The sequence below is a fragment of the Antrostomus carolinensis genome, unplaced genomic scaffold (genome assembly GCF_000700745.2).
Source record: "Antrostomus carolinensis isolate BGI_N321 unplaced genomic scaffold, ASM70074v2 scaffold2793, whole genome shotgun sequence".
NCBI classification, from domain to species: domain Eukaryota; kingdom Metazoa; phylum Chordata; class Aves; order Caprimulgiformes; family Caprimulgidae; genus Antrostomus; species Antrostomus carolinensis.
Window position 1 is genome coordinate 66 of NW_010302922.1, and position 20266 is coordinate 20331.

The window sequence follows — 20266 nt, forward strand, 5'->3', positions numbered from 1 at the left end:
AGCCACTCCTCCCCAAGCCTGTAGTATTGTGTGGGGTTGTTGTGACCCAAGTGCAGGACCGGCACTTGGTCTTGTTACAAGTTGGCCTTGACCTATTGATCCAACCTGTCCAGGTCCCTTTGCAGAGCCTTCCTACCCTCAAGCAGATCAATACTCCAACCCAACTTGGTGTCCTCTGCAAACTTACTGAGGGTGCACTCAATCCCCTCATCCAGATCATTGATAAAGACATTAAACTGAGCTGTCCCCAACACTGAGCCCTGGGGAACGCCACTTGTGACCGGCCACCAAGTGGATTTAACTCCATTGACCACAACTCTCTGGGCTCAGCCATGCAGCCAGTGTTTTACCCAGAGAAGAGTACACCTGTCTAAGCCTTGAGCTACCAGCTTCTCTAGAACACTGTGGAAGACAGCGTCAAAGGCCTTTCTAAAGACCAGGTAGACGACATCCACAGCCTTACCCTTATCCACTAAGTGGGTCACCTGATCATAGAAGATGATCAGGTTGGTCAAGCAGGACCTACCTGGCTGGCTGGGCCTGATACCCTCATTGTCCTGTATCTGTCCTGCATTCAAGATGAAATGCTCCATGATCTTCCCCAGTACCGAGGTCAGGCTGAAAGGTCTGTAGTTCCCTGGATTCTCCTTCCGGCCCTTCTTGCAGATGGGCGTCACATTGGCAAGCCTCCCGTCTTCTGGGACCTCCCCTGTTAGCCAGTGCTGTTGATAAATGATGGAGAGCGGCTTGGTAAGTTCCTCCGCCAGCTCCCTCCGTACTCTTGGATGGATCTTGTGTGGCCCCATAGACTTGTGAGTGTCCAGGTGGTGTAGCAGGTTATAAACAGCTTCCTCCTGAATTATGGGGGGTTTATTCTGTTCTCCATCCTCGTCTTCCAGCTCAGGGGGCTGAATACTCTGAGGATAACTAGTCTGGCTATTAAAGACCAAGCCAAAGAAGGCATTAAGTACCTCAGCCTTTTTCTCATCCTTGGTGGCAATGTTGCCCGCTGAATCCAATAAAGGATGGAGATTTTCCTTGCCTCTCTTTTTGTTGTTAATGTATCTGTAAAAACACTTTTTGTTCTCTCTAACAACAGTGGCCAGACTGAGCTCCAGCTGGGCTTTTGCCTTTCTAATTTTCTCTCTGCACAACCTAACGAGATCCTTGTACTCTTCTTGAGTGGCCTGCCCCTTCTTCCAGAGATGGTGAACTCTCCTTTTTTTCCTGAGTCCCAGCAAGAGCTCCCTGTTCAGCCAGGCCAGTCATCTTCCCCACTGGTTCATCTTGCAGCAATTCAGCTAAATTTTATGTTTTCTTTGTGTGCTCAATTCATTCCTTCATTTCTACAAGTGCTTCCTTGAGACCCTGGGTTGGACTTCAAAGCATACCGCTATGAATGCTTTAGCGCTAATTATGGTAGCTAGACTCAGAATTTTTAGTTACAAAAGTTTAGTAGTGCCTACCAAAGGTCATTTTAAGTTTTGGTGAGCTAGGATTTAATAATATAGATTCAAAGAGATAGTATCCAAAAAATATTTTTAGTTGTTTTCAAAATTGTAATAAAATGTTACGTGTATTTGGGTCAATTTTAAGGGAGGTTTTAATTTGTGCTTCTTCCTTACATTTCAAGTGTTTGTTCAGTTGGAATGCTTATAACAGTTCACTGTGTGATTCACTACTTGAGCCTTTAAAAAGTTGACCTGCTAATTATTTTTCAGTAAATAAACATGGAGTTGCTGTAAGGGTTGTAACCTTCCTAATTAGAAAGCCTGTGATATCTTACCTTTTCTCTTTACTTAAAGCTGTGTTCTTTTTTGTTTCTGTTTTGTTTGCTTTATGAAGGCAGAAAGCTCAATTCTTACCCAATAAATAAATAAGGGTTTTTAAAACTTATTTTTAAACATTATTTTTTTAAAATAAGTTTTTTTATTTGATCATGGTGATGGCATTGTGAATTAAATTTTTCAAAAATATAGGCAAAAAAACTAGTTCAACAGAAAGTTCAACAGAAAGTTTTGTTTTTATCTGAGAAAATAATGGAAGCACCTTTATTTATTAAAATAACATGTGACCTTCCCAAATATGGTCTTTATTCTACAAAAATAAAATGCATTTTCTTAGAATTTTCAAATAAACTGTTAAATTAGTTAAAAATGAAATTAAAAGTAGCTTCTTCAATAAATTTGTCATCTAGGTCAGGTTTTTTATGTGTGTTCTCAACAGCAGAACAACAAACTGTGAAGTACAGACCTGCATTTATGAAGTGGGTGTGCCCCCATTAGTTTCTGGATTTGTTCTCCATTAATTTTAATCATGTAGGAAGTTTTCAGAGTCTTACAGGATACTGTTAAGGATATTTGAGTACTATGCCTGTAATTTTGGTTTTGCAATCTGTTTGGATTTCCTTCAAGTTTCACCTCTGTGAGTACTTAGAAGTTTTAGAGTTCTTCACATTTGTTCTTCAGATTATTAAAAAGCTTCTCTAATGTATCTTCCTCAATAATTGACATGTATTCACAATTTGAAATTAATGATGCTGTTAACGTCTGAAGAAAAAAATAACTTTAAATGTATTTGGGTTTTGTTGTAGGTATTAGTTCATAACCCAAAACTAGAACAAAAATATAATTAACTTTCTTTCTCTGTGTAGCCCACTGTTTGTGAACGGGAGCTCTGTGTATTTGCTTTCCAAACATTAGGAGTGATGAACGAAGCCGCTGATGAAATTGCAACTGGGGCTCAGGTAGAATTATCTAATGCCTATTACATGTCTGATTTTCTGCGGTATACTCAGTATCCTCAGTCTTTTCTAGTATTTATTTTGACTTGTATTCCCTATATGAGTACTGTTTGGTAAGTATTATTTATTTGTCCACTCTTATAGCTATAAATACACTGTTTTATGCATGGTGTTTTCAAACGATACTAATGAGGTGCTTTCATTGTTTTGCTTCCATGTAATTAGAGTAACCCTGTTTTCTTGTTCTGTTGTATTCAATTAGGTCACCTGGGTTGTTAATAAAGGCAGCCATTGTCATTTGGAGATAAATCACATTTATTTTCACCTAATGAGCCATTACTACTCTCATGCAATTAATAAGCTACTTCCTGTTCATGATGTTGGGACACAGCTATCCACTGAGCATCTGTTGTTTTTATCATTAAATAACAGTGGGAAAGTCCTTACTGATGTTGCTACATAGGTTTTTTTCTCTCTTATCCAGGATCAGGAATTTAATATAAGCTTGCTTCCTGACTCTTGAATTCAATTATTAATGTAGTTATAACAATTTTTTTGTATTTTTTAAAATAATATTGTATGTGCTTTAAACCAAAGTATTTTAAACTATGTTTCCAAATCACCATTTAACTTAGAGTACAGTAAATTCAAAAGTTAAAAGATCTTATGTTTAAGATCCTTTTAAGATCTTAAGTTAAAAGTTTACACATCTTACAGAAAAGTGCATTCCTCTCTGATTTCCTAGACATATGTCACTCACTGTGCATTTATGTAGTAAACAACATATTTTTTTTGGAAAAGCAAGCATTCAGTTCAGTTGACTTTAACTAGCACTAGCAAGTCTAGCCACTGGAAAGAAACTATTCGGCTAAGTGCCTGAATACCACCTATGGGCATATCCTCAAAGGAAGAAACTTTCAGCACTGTACACCAGCTTCTTCATTTGAGCATATGACTGCGGAATCTGAACATCAGCCCTTCATCTGATGTCTGAAGACTATTACATGGCTACAGTTGCAACATCAAACATACCAAACACTGGGATAGCTGTGTAAGCTTGTAAGAAATGGATAGAGAAGTGCTGATGAAGCCCCACCTCTTCATCAACCTGAAGTCCTCTGAAGAGTTCAGTTGTGTGTGATTCTGGGGGGCTAGAATTATATTTTTTTAATTCAGGCACTTACAGAATCACTGAGTCACAGAATGGCAGGGGTTGGAAGGGACCTCAGAAGATCATCTAGTCCAACCGCCCTGCCAAAGCAGTTTCCCGTTACACAGGAAAGCGTCCAGGCGGGTTTTGAACATCTCCAGAGATAGAGACTCCACAGCCTCTCTGGGCAGCTTATTACATGTACATTTAGAATCATGAAATGATAGAATAGTTTCGGTTGGAAGGAACATTTAAAGGTCATCTAGTCTGACCCTCCCTGCAATAAGCAGGAACATCTTCAACTAAGTCAGTTTGCTCAGAGCCCTGTCCAACCTGACCTTGAATGTTTCCAAGGATACGGCATCCACCACCTCTCTGGGCAACCTGCTCCCATGTTTCACCACCTTCATCATAAAACGTTTCTCCCTTATATCTAATCTAAATCTACCCTCTTTTAGTTTAAAACTATTACCCCTTGTCCTATCACTGCAGGCTCTACTAAAAAGTCTGTCCCCATCTTTCTTATAAGCCCCCTTTAAGTACTGAAAAGTTGCAATAAATTGTCCCTGGAGCCTTCTTTTCTCCAGGGAAGAGAAGAGACTCTCTCAGCAACTGTCAGCCTGCCAACTCTCTCAGCCTGTCCTTATCGGAGAAGTGTTCCATCCCTTTGATCATTTTTGTGGCCCTTCTCTGGACTTGCTCCAACAGGTCCATGTCTTTCCTGAGCTGGATGCAGTACTCCAGGTGGGTTCTCAGCAGAGCAGTGTAGAGGGGCAGAATCATCTCCCTCGACCTACTGGCCACACTTCTCATGCTGCCTGGCGTGCAGTTGACTTTCTGGGCTGCGAGCTCACATTGCTGGCTCATGTCCAGCTTTTCATCCACCGTACCCCCTTCTCTGCAGGGCTGATCTCAATTTCTTCATCCCCCAGCCTGTACTGATATTGGGGATTGCCCCAACCCAGGTACAGGACCTTGCACTTGTCCTTGTTGAACCTCATGAGGTTCACATGGGCCTACTTCTCAAGCTTTTCCAGGTACCTCTGGATGGTATTACCTCTGATGGCATCCCATCCCTCAGGTGTGTCAACCGCACCACTCAGCTTGATGTCATCAGCAAACTTGCTGAGAATGCACTCGATCCCACTGTCTTTGTCATTAGTGAAGATATTAAACAGTACTGGTCCTGGTATGGACATCTGAGGGACACTAGTTGTCACCGATCTCCATCTGGACATCGAGCCATTGTCCACTACCCTCGAGATGTGACCATCCAGACAATTCCTCATCCACTGAACAGTCCACCCATCAAATCCTTATCTCCCCAATTTAGAGAGAAGGATGTTGTGGGAGACCATGTCAAAGGCCTTATGGAAGTCCAGATAGATGACATCCATAGCTCTTCCCTGGTTCACTGATGTAGTCACTCCATCATAGAAGGCCACTAGTTTGCCATTGTGGCAGGACTTACCCCTGATGAAGCTATACTGGCTGTCTTGAATCATCTCTATGTCCTCCATGTGCCTTAGCATAGCTTCTAGGAGGATCTGTTGTAAGATCAACCCGGGCACAGAGGTGAGGCTGACAGGTCAGTAGTTGCCAGGGTCCTCCTTTCTACCCTCAGTAAAAATGGGTGCAATATTTCTCTTTTCCCAGTCCCCAGGGACTTCACCTGACTGCTATGACTTTTCAAATATTATGGAGAGTGGCTTGGCAACTACATCAACCAATTCCCTCAGGACTCTGGAATGCATCTTGTCAGGTCCCATAGGCTTACATATATTCAGATTCCTCATGTGGTCTTGAACCTGATCTTCTCTTATAGTGAGAGGGACTTTACTCCCCTAGTCCTTACCTTGCAGTCCATCCACTCGAGAGGTGTGGAAAGAGAGGCCACCAGTGATGACTGAGGCAAAAAAGTCATTGAGTCCCTCAGCCTTCTCCTCATCTGTTGTTACCAGTTTGCCAGTCTTGCTCATGGGAGGACATACACTTTCTTTGACCTTCCTTTTCTGGCAGACATACCTGTAGAAAGCCTTCTTCTTATTCTTTGCATCCCTTGCCAAGTTCAGCTCCATCCATCCCTTGGCCTTTCTGACCCCATCCCTACACAACCGAGCAGTGTCTCTATACTCTTCCCAGCATACCTGTCCATGCTTCCAATGCCTGTGCATTTCTTTCTTGCCCTTTAGTTTGAGCAGCAGGACTTGACTCAGCCATGCTGGCCTCTTGCCTTCCTTGCCTGATTTCTTACACCAGCTCTTGCACTCTCTGGAAAGTGTCCTTAAAGATCTGCCAATTCTGCTCCCTTGTCCCTGAGGGCAGTTTCCCAGAGGGGTCCTATTGACTAACTCTTTCAACAGCTGGAAATTTACTTTATAAATTAGGGAAAAAATAGGTACAAACTTCCACAGTACATTACATGTACATGGTGCATTAGGTACAAACATAGCTCTCACTTCTCTTTTTAAATACATCTAACAGGAGAGGTGGTCCTGGCTAGCTCTCACTCTGTTTTATGTAGGTATCTCTGTTGCAGGCATATACAGAGCTTGCTCTAGATCTGCAGAGCAAGACCTCTACATCTACAGAGCTTTGCTGTAGAGTACTGAAGTGATTACAACCTTAACTGGTGCTTAAAAGAGTTGGATAAGAGGTTTTGTCAATTGTCCCATTGGACCTAGGTGACTAAATTTTGCTTCACTTTAGTGATAGCATTGCACCCAACTCACTATGTCTGATCTTGTTGAGCTCCCATTCCCATTTGCAGAAAGAATTAATCAGTTCTAGGGTTTGATTCATCTGAGCTATTTTTGACATTAGTTTAGGATAGTGTGCATCACCGCATAGAGTATCAGCACAGTCATTATTCCATTGATTATAAAGAGAGCCTAGGCTGTCTAGTAAAGAGGTAGGTGTTTGCAGTGTGAATCTACATTTTGTCAGATGAATCGTCCTCCAAATCATTTTGTGTAGTGAAGTAGCCTAAATATAGGTTCCCATAATTAGAAATTACATCTCTTTTTTTTTCCTCTTGTGCTTTCAGCTACTTTCCTAAGGTATACATCCCTGCTTTATCACTCCCAGTATTCTTATAGCTCCTCCTTAATAATAAGTGATTGTGCTTTCTAAAACTTCAAATTCTGAACGCACCTTGCGTTATTTTAGTCACATAGTCAAAATACCTGAAAATTAAATGCTGATTTGTTAATAGTTCAGACTCCCTGTAGAGAGGCTCTGGAGAGAGAGAGGCACTGTCTAAGAGACTTATGTCATAAGAGTAAGTGTCATCAGCAAGTGTCATCTTTTTCTCCTTGAAAATATTTTAATCCTTACTTGCATACTTCAGTACCTACTGTTACAGAGGAGGAGTTCAGGCCCAGCTATAAGGACGTTTGCTAGATCCACAGCACTTCCTATTGCTGAGGAACAGATACACAAGTTTTGTATGTTTATATTAGACTTACCTTCTAGTTTAAGTTGCTCTGCGTTACACTGGCTCAAAAGAATGATCTCAAAGGAAATCAGGGGTTTAACTAAGCCTAATCTGTGCACCTTTTCCCCTGTGTCAGAGCAATATGCAGGTATCGTCATGAGAAACAATATGGGAGTCAACAGTTGGTTTAAAGGAGGGCTTTGGTATAGTACTCTAAGAAGAACTGTGCCAATTTTAAGACACAGTCCCATCATGCAAATCATAAAGCAAGACAACTTTGAGTCACTGTATTAAAAGATCTGGGGACTCAAACAAGTCTTCCCTAGTAGTGTTTTGAGACTGGAGGCTAAGGAGTGCTTCTGAGAAGGAAGGTGTATGAACTCAGGCTCAGTTTCATGGCAGTACATTTACACAGATGCAGGCCTGTTGCCTGACCTGGTTGTGTGTGCAGACTCTTGATTCCTTTGCAAATGCTAAGGCAGATACCCTATTTTGAAACTTACAGGTATTATAAACTATAAAGTAATTAGAGCACTATGGAGGAAGGGTTCATTATTTAAATAATGTAATTTTTCAATATATGTGAGATATTTAGTAACTGGAACTAAAAGAATTTTTTTAAACTGATGGAGAAAATCATTCATGCTAAAGGAGCAGAGGAGGAGAATGGCAACAGCATGACTCACTACAGTGCAGTTCCTTTTCCCTTTCATCATTATTCTTATTTTCATTCTACTTCTATAAAGGACCATCATTTTTTTTTTCCTCCAAATGATCAGATACAATGGCAGATATATAAAAAATTCTAGAACAGCTTGAGCTGTGAGATGAGATCTGATCTGTGTGGAATTTTGGGAGGAACCAGCAATGCCTACTAAGTGCAACTCGTCTCAGCTTTTCCTTGTTTTCATGGAAAAGTCTCTTTTCACACAGAAATGTTTTCAGAAGGCACAGAAAAAATGGGGAAATGAGCTAATTTGCAGATACATTTTTATGTAGCAACTTTGGATTTCATTATGAGCTGGATTTAGGTTTCACAGCTGCCAGAAAGCTGCGTTTTCTCTGGTTTGTGATTGCTGTATTTTTCAACCTCTGAATCATGAATTTTGAAACAATTATACAGAAATCTGTTACTGAGTTGTATACGTGCCTCTGTACACATTTGCATATGTGAATATATGCCTATGTACATATTACATACCTGATCTTATGGTGAAATCTTGGAAATTATAGATATTCAAAGCCATATTGCAATTTTGTATAACAAAAAGGAAGGAAGAAGATGTCCCAGTGTGAACCATGCAAATGACTGTTAAATCGCTGCACTGTTCTGGCTTTAGCGGAAGCAATGTTTACAAGTGTTTCTATGATTACAGTCTTCAGGAGAACAGCAGGCAGTGCTACAGATTCACAAACCCCTCCTTGTTCTTGAACAACATTTTTCACTAGCGTCTACTGTACAGGAATACACAGATCCAGCATGACTTCATTTTCCTAGAGAATAAATTTAATCCTGGAATTAGCACATATGCAGAAGAGAAATCAGGACTGCAGGCAGTGTATTTGGCATGATAATACATTCAGGACCAGATAGTGGTCCTACTTATGCACTTGGAATGAGGTACCAGGGCTAAACCCGAAGCCTGTTCAGGTCAATAGAAAAATTTCAGACCTAAACTATGTCCTGTTGATAAAACAGTTTGGGTAATACAGGTAACAATGAAATATGATCTTACTATAATGTGTAAAAAAGCAGACTGGAAGATACAATATGAAAGTACATATATTGAGTAAATATTTTTCTTTATCCCTAGGTGGTTGATCTGTTAGTATCCATGTGTCGGTCTGCATTAGAGTCACCTAGGAAAGTTGTCATCTTTGAGCCATATCCTTCTGTAGTTGATCCTAATGATCCTCAGATGCTGGCCTTTAACCCCAGGGTAAGTAGTTGACTTTCATTATGTCATAGCTTGGTTTCAGTCATGCATTAGATTTCAAAGCAAAACCTTCTTATGGAGGAGTCTCCTTTACTGTAAGAGATACAACTCCAGAATATAGCATAAGTTTGTGACTATTTTCAGACTTTGTAGCTTTTTAAATTGTCTCTAAGAAGGTATTTGAGTATAAACTGTAAGTTGCATTCACAGTTATATTGAAGCCAAGAAATTCTTTTAAAGTACAAATTCTTGCATGCAAAATTTTGTATTCTTGGTGTCTTCCTCTTAGTGTATGCATTGGGCACAAAGAGAAAGATAGCCTTTGGGAGGTGTAGGCCATGTAAACTGGAGGATTCCTAGTTCATCTTTTTATTCCTAAAGTGGTTATTGCTGTCATCTCATTTTCTCTTTGCAAACAATTATGTCTTTCAATGTAATTTTATCAAATGTTGACATAATAGTTGAGTTTTGTGGAAGCATCGATTTTGAAGTAAAGAATTGTGTTTGCAGTACTTGCTCCTCAGGCTGCAAATACTGCCTCTCAGAGAAGCTCTTGAGAAGCCATGAACTGTTACATTTCACTTGAGCCATCCCCAAGGACATAAATGAGAACTTTGGATGTCCTGCATTAAGATCCATTTCACTTTTTCTGAACAAAGGCCAGTTAGCAGTCATTCTTCTTCAAGAAGAGGCAAGTGTGTTCTGTAGCATGGGTGAAGAAGGACTTGCCAGGAGGTGCTTAGAAGGGGACTGATGAGGAGACAGCTGGTCTGGTGGCTGGGCAAGGCAAGAGTTTGAAGCAGATGAGGGAGTGTGGAAGAGGTTCACACCAGAAGAGGAATGGAGAGAGCCCCTGGGCTGGCAGGGCCCACACCACCTCCTCTCAGCTTCTTGCCAGCATGGGTGAGGTGAAAGCCCATGGGCAGAAGTTGACAAGACCCAAAGATGGGAAACAGTGAAGCTTCTGAAGGTGATGTGACATGTCAGGCTGGTGAAGCATGGATTGTTAAGTTTATCAGCTCAGAAAAGGTGGAGCCATCTGGTAGTGGTTCCCAAGCAGAAGGTAGGCAAGGATCAGGGTGAGGCAGAGGGACCACTGAAGGAGCTCTGTTGTTTTATAGAGCTTTTAGCAAAGTAAACACATCTGTTTATTTAGCGTTTTATTTAAAATCTATTTGGTTACTGCATTATTTAACTCAATAGCATGTTGTCCAAATAACTGTCAGAATCTGTGTTTAGTTGCAAATATTTGTTTAAAAAGTGAGCTAATTTTTTCAGTGTGTTGGAGATTCCCTTGAAATTTAAATCAAAACCATGATTTTTCTGGGGAATTTTCCTGGACTATAAATGAGAGAGTCTACGTGTGAGGTAGAAGGAAGCTATTGGTTAGAAATGTTTGAAAGGATTGTCTTGCTGAACATTTGTCCTAGCTTTGATTTTAGATACACTCGAAGAATTCAAGTCTTTGTAGAGCCAAAGACTAATATTCTTTTAATTTATTTGCTTATTTTACACTATGTCAGAAGAAGAATTATGACCGAGTCATGAAAGCATTGGACAGTATCACTTCTATTAGAGAGATGACACAGGTGAGTTTACAAATCTTTACCTAACTTAATCGCAGTTTCTAGAACTAGGAAGTTGTTTCCATTGCTCGCCTATGGTGGATAGGGAAGTCAACAGTATCATCTCTTTCCTATAGATCTGTAATAATATTAAAATATATGTTAAAAATAACAAACATAGGCTATCCATAATGGCAGTCAAATAAAATGGATGAAGTAGAACTTGGGTCTTTTGAAGTTTAAATAAGAGATAATAACAGCAGAATGGGACATTGTAACAAGAGAATCACCAACTGCAGCATTTCTGGCAATATCAAAGCCAGACTGGGTCTTTTATTTCCAAAGCAAAAGAAATTGATTTTCTGACAGTGTTCTGAATGATAGCTTTATTTCTGTTATAGCAAAACACTTGATCAGGACTTGGAAGGTTGAGTCTCTTGGGATTACTACCACGTGATTTCTCAATATTCACAGTGGTACAGAATCTGATAGCTGTACTTAATGTTTATTGTTACACTTCCTCTCCCAAACATCCCAGCTGATCGTAACTGATTATTGAAACCTCTACCATGTACTTTGCTTTTCCAACTTATATGTGAATGTAACCTCACAACAATGTATAAATCTTACGCTCTATGTGTTCATAAAATCCTTTGGAATTCTGGAATGAAGAATTAGGTGTATAGAGAGGAGTAAAATAAATTTAAAATTAAAATTCACATATTTATGTTGCTTAATGTAACATCTTGTAAAAATTTTAAAAATTTGGTATTTCTATTACCTAATATAATATATTTTCAAAAGACAAATATTCACCGTTTTGCTTTTTTAAAATGTTAAAATAATTCTTGGACTGAAGAGTTTTAAAGGCATGTTTTGCAGTATGATGGAAATCAAGAAAGGTTTTCAAAGGGTTTGTAAGCTGATACAGTATTTTACTTTAGAAGTTTATACTATGAAACAGTTAAAAAGAATGAAGTGGATTATCTTGGGGTATTTTGAGAGACTTACTTTTGTGAAGTTCCAGTCAAATTTCTTAATCCAAGAGCTGAACACAACTAGACGTCTTCTGCTGTTCTCTCTGAAATCACCAATGTTTGCTATAATACACTCATTTTGATGCTAATCACATGCTTATTATTTTACTCTAGGGAAAATAATTGCTGTATTAATTATTTTTCTTGTCAAAACACATTTATAACTGTACAACACTAAACATCAGTAAAACTGTGATTTAAGCCTAATAATGAGTCCCATGTATTTGTTTTAATAGATGAAATCATGGGCAATGTAACATATAAAATTGAACCTTATGATTTCAACTAGAAATAAATAACGTAATTACTCTTTTCTAGGCACCTTACTTGGAAATAAAGAAGCAGATGGATAAACAAGACCCACTTGCACATCCTCTTCTACAATGGTATAAAACTGACTCACATGAGATTATAGTTATTAAAGTACCAACTTTAATGAATATTCACTTCACCAGTGTAATGTGGTGTAAGCTCACCCTAAGAATTAACGTCAGGGTTGACATTTGCAACTCCAGATATTTCTGGACTGTTTTGGGATCTCATCTACGCCCTCTGAAAACACTGGAAAGACTCCAGCATATTTGTACAGCCTCTGATATGATTTTTTAGTCAAGATTTTGTCTACTTCCACATGATAGGTTCAAAGACCTGCAGCTGGGTGCTTTGTGGTGGTCATTCATAACGCATTTTTAAAAAGAAAAGTTCTGTTTGGTTACCATGTCTAATACATACATTTCTTATTTTAGGGTTATATCTAGTAATAGATCACATATTGTGAAGCTACCAGTGAACAGGGTAAGTGGGGGTTTGGGTTCTTTACTATTTGCTCATTTCTCTTGGCTTGTATTAGCATTTTAGGTGGGAGTCTCCCAGCCAAATGTAGGTGTCTACATTCAGACTAATCATATGGACTCTATTAATAGACAGGGAAGAGAAACAGGCAGTTTAACGTCATGACTCATAGCGTCATGTTGTGAATATCTAAAATAGGTCAGAGGAATAATGCTGAGAAAAAGCCTATTTGAGGTGACTAGCTCAAATACAAGTGTCTACCTTGTAGTCACCTGAGATTGGGTGAGAAATAACTTCACTATTTGTTTTGTTACCATATCGAATATTAGATACAGAACTGTACAGAAGCAGTGCACACAAACACGATGTACCAGGACATCCATATATAAGTACAACATAAAAAGGGTATTGCTCTTGAATTTTAGGAGAGTGTTGCTGAGATTCATTTCTGAGTATGCGTGCCTCAGATCCTCTGATTAAGGGTATAGTAATCTTCAGCCTTTCAAATCTGAACCTTAAGTCAAAGCCAGCTCTGATCAGAATACCATGATTAAATTGTTCAATTTAATTACTTTACAGGAGCCATATTAGACTGAAATCTGTTTCAGAAACTTCTGTATGTTTCATAAACTGGAAGACATCTTTACTGTTTGATTTTAGGTAAAAACTATGGTAATGAGACCAATTTCAACTTAGTTCCTGCAGTTATTTAGATGGCATCATATATTGCGAAAAACAGCATGGTATCTTAAGGTTACTATTATGGAAATGCAATGCTTTTGTGTTAATCAATTTCTTTTCACTTGTGCACTGTTATATTTTACAGCAACTAAAGTTTATGCACACTCCCCACCAGTTCCTACTTCTCAGCAGTCCACCAGCCAAAGAATCCAATTTCCGAGCTGCTAAAAATCTCTATGGAAGTACCTTTGCATTTCAGTAAGTACATTTATTCATATTAATCAAAGGTTATCAAAATGCCATGCTATTTTTCTGTCCTTGCCATCCGAGCTTTACAGCTGTGAATTTATTGTTTTAAAGGATTACTGATTTAATTTTACATTTTACAGTGTGGATTTTAACTCTTTTTCATTTTTTCAGTGGTTCACACATTGAAAATTGGCATTCTATCCTGAGGAATGGCTTGGTTGTTGCTTCCAATACAAGGCTGCAGGTAAATAGTAGACTAAATAGGCTTTAGCTAACCTATTCATGCTTGATTACATGCTACCTTAGGCAAGCTTTCATGAGGTATGGTTCTGGTAGTCATATATGTGCAAAAAAGGGCTGATATCAAATACATTCTTGTTTCCTGGGAAAGATATTTTTCTGGTGCAATTAAATTGAAATAATGTGTCTGCTAAAACGGCTAGAAAATCCCATTGCTGGAATCCGTGTTTCAGTTTTATATTGCAGAGCAGCACCTCCAGGAGGTTTAGCTCGGTATTGCTTAAATAAAATTTTGGGATTAAAATTTAGAGCTATGTAAACTGTCTCCATGTTATAGATCCAAGAGCATACTATATTTACAGGTACTGAGTTTACAGCATCTTCTCTTCTCCTTTGGTTTTCTTGGGAATGGAAGTATAAGTATACTGTCCAGGGGGGAGCTACTGCAAACTTCATTTTCTCAGACTGAATCATTAGGAGACCACTATTGCAAAGCAAAGCAGTACAAGAGGTACTGGGGAGCTTTAACTTAGAGTATTTTAGCATCATGGTTTTGACAGCTCTTCCCCAGAGCTGAGTCCTTGATACCCTGGAGGAGGATCCCAGGGTGCTGACTAAGGATCATGGTACACAAGACACTAAAAGCAAGGAAATTGAAATCTCTGATGTTCCTCTTAGTTGTTTCGGTGTTTTTATTAGTATCTTTAGAAAATACTTCTCCAAGACAGCAGGATTTACACACCAAAATTCACTGAAGTAAACTCCTTTGTTTATACTTTTTTTTTTGAGGTTTCAGATACTGGAAATAAGAGGGAGCAGCAAAGCCCTATTTTATACAAGTTATCATTTTTAGATCTTACCCACCTAAGGCATATCCTGTGCCCAGTTCACCCTGTATACCCCAGTACCAAACAGTCAGGGAAAATATCTGCTCACCAAGGATCCTATACAACATTGTAGGATCTAGAGGAGTGAAAACATGTTTGCATGTTCCTTTACATATCTGGCACATTGCAGAGAGAATGTAAGTATCATTGAGTCAGAGGAAAGAAATAAGGATGAGCATGACTGAAGTCCAGTGGTCATAACATCTACCTAGGTAGGATATACTCCTCCCACAGTTCCTTGGTGTGTTTTCTTTAAAAGCCTTTCCACATAAAGCAGTCAGTCCCTGGTGAAGAAATGAAACCTTTCCAGACAAGAAAATGACTGCATGGCTAATAAAAAGTGCTCACTTTTGTTGCTTAGCCCAAGCTACATGATGTGAACAGTGATGTTGGTGAAGAAGAGCCTTCCCTTTCCACTATTCTCTTCAGACAGCTGGTAGCTTTGTGGCTAAAGCATAGTCCTGTAGTGATGGGATATGCAAGTCTGAATTGGCTCAAGCAAATGCTTGGTTGAACCCACTCCTCCAGTACTCAGGCTAACTAGTGACTAAATTTTTCTACAGCATATGACTAGCATCATCATCATCTCTTCATTTCTTACCTTAAAGAAAATAAAAATAGCTGTTGCTGCTGTTGTTTCATAGAGGCTGGCTTAGGCTGTGCTTCCTGCCAAGGCTTTCATGTTAGACACACGCTGAACTTGTTCAGTCTAGTTAAGGCTGTATTGGGCCATGTACAGAAGCATCCTCTGTAGGCATCCTCCATGGTAATGCTAGATTTAAAACCAGAAAATACAATTTTATATGTAAATCTGATGTAAAATTATGTTTGGACATTTGGACATGATTTCTAAAATATACAGTATTCTAGTTGTATATTCACAGCATTAATTTTTTAAAGACTTCTTTGAACATCATTAATTACTAGGCAATAAATTAGTGCAGTGGGGAAGATCTTATCTATATTATGACCTGCTTCTGTCATTATTCTTTTGTCCAGATAACGAAATTAATGCTAAAATCACTCTGCTCTTTTTCAGCTCCATGGTGCAATGTTTGGAAGTGGCATCTACCTTAGTCCATTGTCAAGCATATCATTTGGTTACTCAGGTGATATTTATAAATCACTCTAAAGTTGGAGAACTATAGGGGGATATATTAGTCTACTGCTTTTCTTATCAGCTTCACTGTTTACAACACTCGATTAAATTTTATCTTTGTCAACCAAGATTTAATTTATTCAAAAAAGAGACGGTCTAAATTCCTTTATTAAACACCTGTTTTTCAAGGTGCTGAGTATCTTGAAACTGTGCTTGAAGTAAATAGTAGCTAATGCTGTGTGTGTAATGGAGCAGGTCTTGATTTTACAGTGGAAATCTAAATTTGTTCATGATTTTTGGTCAGTATGTGCCTAAGTCCATCTAACAGTATCTGTGGATTCATGGGCTTTTACAGCCTGATCTGACAAAACAAGTATTCATTAATGGACATGTTCAATTTTGTATATTTAAGAGTATTCCCAAGTATCGCCATGTCAGGTTTACATAAAAAGTACAAGACAGAGTGTTTGTTTTAGCCTGAGAAGGGGAGGGAACATAATTTGTCCCATTAGTATACCCAAAAATGAGTTGTGCAGAGTTTTCTCTGGATTAAATTATAAGTAGAAGCATATCAGAAACAGGCTACATAAACGTGTATATTAAGAAACTTAAGAGATGTTAAAATATGGTAACTTTTTCCTTCAGATGTGTTATATTTACCATTTCCTCATGTATGAAAGTGCTGGTGTAGTTGAATGTGTGTTTGTGTGCATATAGATAATTCTGGAGTTGTAGTTAAGCTTTCTGATTTTCAGTATTTTTAGGTAACATCACAAATCATTTTCAGACCTCAGCTTTTTTTACTACTCTTTATTGAATTTCTGTATCAATACTCTCTAAATGCACTTTTAGCTTTTCAGAGATTACACAATTATGGAAGCTTTTTAGGACTTGCCAAAAGTGCAGATATCATTACATAACAAAATGCCTACCTTTCTGGACAGCGCTATTTTGTCAGCTTCAATGTGTTTTTTTCTCATCTGTCTACCTTCCATCCAGTCTCATCCAGAAAGGAGGCCTGTGTTCCTATAAAGTGTGTAATACTTGATGCCAATAAAGACCGTGGAGGAGTCCTGCACTCCCTATTCGTCCAAAGAGTTAAACTGCCCCATAATTCTGTCTGTGTTTGCAAACTACCAAGAAATATGAGATACTGGAAAGGCAAGGAAGCCTGTAGTAGCATACAATACAGGAATTTTATATAAACCAACATGAGGAATACTAAAGAGATCTAAGGCACAAATGTAGGTTTTTAGATTTCTGAGGTGGAAATTTGATACCATCTGGCTGACAAATAATTAATATGCTTTTATGTGTAAATAAACTAATTAAACCAAGGTAGACTTTAAAACTTTCAAGAAATTAACTATTCATAAAACTTAATTATACTTTTAATAAGTCTAAATAAAGTGTTAAGGATTAATATCTAAAGTTCTTTCTCTCGTGATTTTACTGTCCCACCCACCATAAATCAGACTATGTTACTTAGGCCTGAATAGGGTTGGTTAGACTGAAGATGTGCTGGCACACGACTTTGTTAAGCAACCACCTAAGAGCACTCCAGAGCTGAATTCAGTGGCATTTAAGCTCATGTTTATCTGCTTTTGCACCTGATTAATGCTATCTTGATTTTCCTAAGGTCTTTGCAGTACATGCAGATGTACTGGTGATTTGCAAGATTAAATTGAGGTATTCTATGACAAAGTCAACTAGCTTTTTAGGTGCAAAACAGAGGACTCTGTTTCCCACTGTGCTACCTTTTTCATTCTTCATACTTAAGTTTGCTTATTATGGTATGTATATGCCATGGTATCTTACGTGATTTTAATATTCCTAGGGATGAACAAGAAGCAGCAGAAGGTGTCAGCTAAAGATGAACCAGCTTCAGGCAGTAAGAGCAGTAATACATCACAGGTACATCAACCATCTCTGGAAGATTTATGGTTTTATGCTTGGGAACTTGATAGCTGAAAAGGAGGTAATACTCCCTTTGTGAAAGCTAACACTTTTATTTTATTGAACAAAATCAACAACTTCAGAGACCACAAACATCAAATACAGCCCAACTGCTTTTAGTAACAATTTTCAGAGTATACTGCAGATCTTGAGCCCTTTTTTTCCAGGCAGAATAATTTAGGAAGAGAATGAAAATGAAACACAGCTTGCTTTATGACCCTTAGCAAGCCCTTGCTGTCTGAGTTCTTGACTTGCAGAAGAATGATGCAAAAGGAATTGAGAGCGGATATTGCTGGAAAATGACTAGCATTTCATTTATAGCAAGTCAGTTTTTCCTTTTCACAATTTTTACATATTAAGCCATTACAATTCTGTTTTGTCTAAAGCAAACTCATAGCATTTGTTGAGGGCTACATTTTGAGAAAAAAAAATCTTACATCTGTCTCCATTGTTAACACATAGAAACTAATGAATAATCTGGCTTTGTAGAGAGATTGGTATGTAACAGCAAAAGCCCTCAGAGATGGGAAGGCCAGCAAAACATCAGGGCAGGGCGAAAGAATCAAGTGATCAAATTAAATCCTTTTTTTTTTCCCCCTACTATCAGTTTGTTTAGCAGTAACAGTTTGATATTTCTAATATTATTCATTCTGTAATAATTAGGAACTTTTCTTTCTGGACAAAGGAGTTAAAATCCCCCTACAGTAGTCTAAACAAATAATATAAATGTTTTTAGAAATTCTATTACATTTAGAATAGAGAATACATTTAGAATATAGACGTTTTAGAAAGACTGCCTCTATCTTTGTTTATTAACAAGCCACTGAAAATTGCAGCCCTCTCATTTGTTACTTTTCACTCAGTTTGTCTTACTGCACTAATTAAGTTTTCTCATGTTTTTACATCTCAGTCACAGAAGAAAGGACAACAGTCACAATTTTTGCAAAGCCGGAATTTAAAATGCATAGCCTTATGTGAAGGTAAGCTGAAAGTCCTTGAAAAACTGTTTTAATCATGGTCATGATGTTACTGGATGCAAATCAGTGGTTCCAGTATTAGTTGTTTTTAGGTAAGAGACTACTGGTAGACGTAGGAGTACTTGCTTAATAGCTGACCTTTATATTTCAGATCAGAACATTTTCCTCTTTGAACCAAACCTGTAACACCTGCTGAATTTTCATGAAATAATCATATGCACATAGCAACTGATCATCTGGTCTGTCTTTAAAATGTGATCATATTCCTAAGCCATCAAGATAACCCAAGTCATAGTCTTTATTTGAAACAATGACTTCTTGAAAGCTCTTGATAAATACATTTAAAAGCTAAAAGTCAGGAAAAAAGGTTACATATTAAATTTCCAAGTAATTTCCACTGTTCAAGTAAATATACTATTAATCTAGAAACCAGTCTGTTCTCTCTGACTGCTTCAGAAATTCTGTGAAGTTAAAATCCAGTGCATGAGTACAGTCATTCTTGAAAAAGTTGGCTATTCTTTTAATAACTAGTGAAACCTCAGCAGATTTTGAAAACAAAGAATTACAAAATTTGAATAAAAATTGTAACAGTAATATGTAATTAGTCTCATTGGCAAAACAAAAATAAATTATATTAAACTTAGTTTGCCCTTCATTTGGAGCAGTGGTTTATTTTAAAAGTAGAAATTAAGATAGATGATAGAAAATATGTTATTTCAAAATGGAAGCTTTAAGCTATATATGCTACTTTTTAACATATTTTTGAGAATGTTCAAGTGAAGTATTTAATATGATTAAGAAGATGTCAGTTAACATGAAAATGCAATTGGACCTGAAAAGAAAAATACGTAAGTTTCGTTCTAAAAATTTCAGAAGACAATATGAAATGATGGTTTACTAGAATTTACTTGGCCTTTAATACCTGAAATTACTAAATAAAAATTACATCTTTCACAAGCTCTTTTTCATCCACGTCGTTCTTTCCTCACACTTATTAATGGATTATTGATTTTGTAAGTGTGAATTTTAAATATTTGGAAAAATATATTTTACATCATTCATACTCCATTTTTCTGTGAAAATAAGTGTTTATGGGAAGTTGTTAATACAGAGTTTAAAGAAAATTAATTACAATTTTAACAATTGTTATAAAATACAATTCATGAAAGAAATGGTATAAAAATTGAATATACATTTGTTCATGGTCATGTATAGAATAGAATAAAGTGGAAGAGAAAAGAATAGAGTATTTCAGTTGGAAAGAACCTACAATGATCATGTAGTCCAGCTGCCAGACCAATTCAAGGCCTACCAAAGGTTAAAGCATATTGCTAAGGGCATTTTCCAAATGCCAACTCTCTAGGAAGCCTGTTCCAGTTTTTGACCACCCTCTTGGTAAATAGATGCTCACTAATATCCAGTCTGAACCTCCTCTGACACACCTTTGAACCATTCCCACGTGTCACTGGGTACAAGGGAGAAGGGTTCAGCACCTCCCTCTCCACTTCCCCTCCTCA

The 20266-nt window shown here is 37.8% G+C and overlaps 1 protein-coding gene across 1 annotated transcript; it reads left to right on the top strand.

Annotated features, from left to right (window-relative positions):
* Window positions 1–1395: 1395 nt before the first annotated feature.
* Window positions 1396–18752, top strand: LOC104521795 (protein mono-ADP-ribosyltransferase PARP8; the record flags this gene model as incomplete). The annotated part of the gene is made up of 11 exons (XM_010163905.1): window positions 1396–1419; window positions 2654–2746; window positions 9144–9269; window positions 10790–10855; window positions 12187–12254; window positions 12615–12663; window positions 13487–13599; window positions 13762–13834; window positions 15757–15826; window positions 17654–17730; window positions 18683–18752. Coding segments are annotated over exons 1-11 (829 nt in total), but the record flags the coding sequence as incomplete, so codon positions are not given.
* Window positions 18753–20266: the final 1514 nt, after the last annotated feature.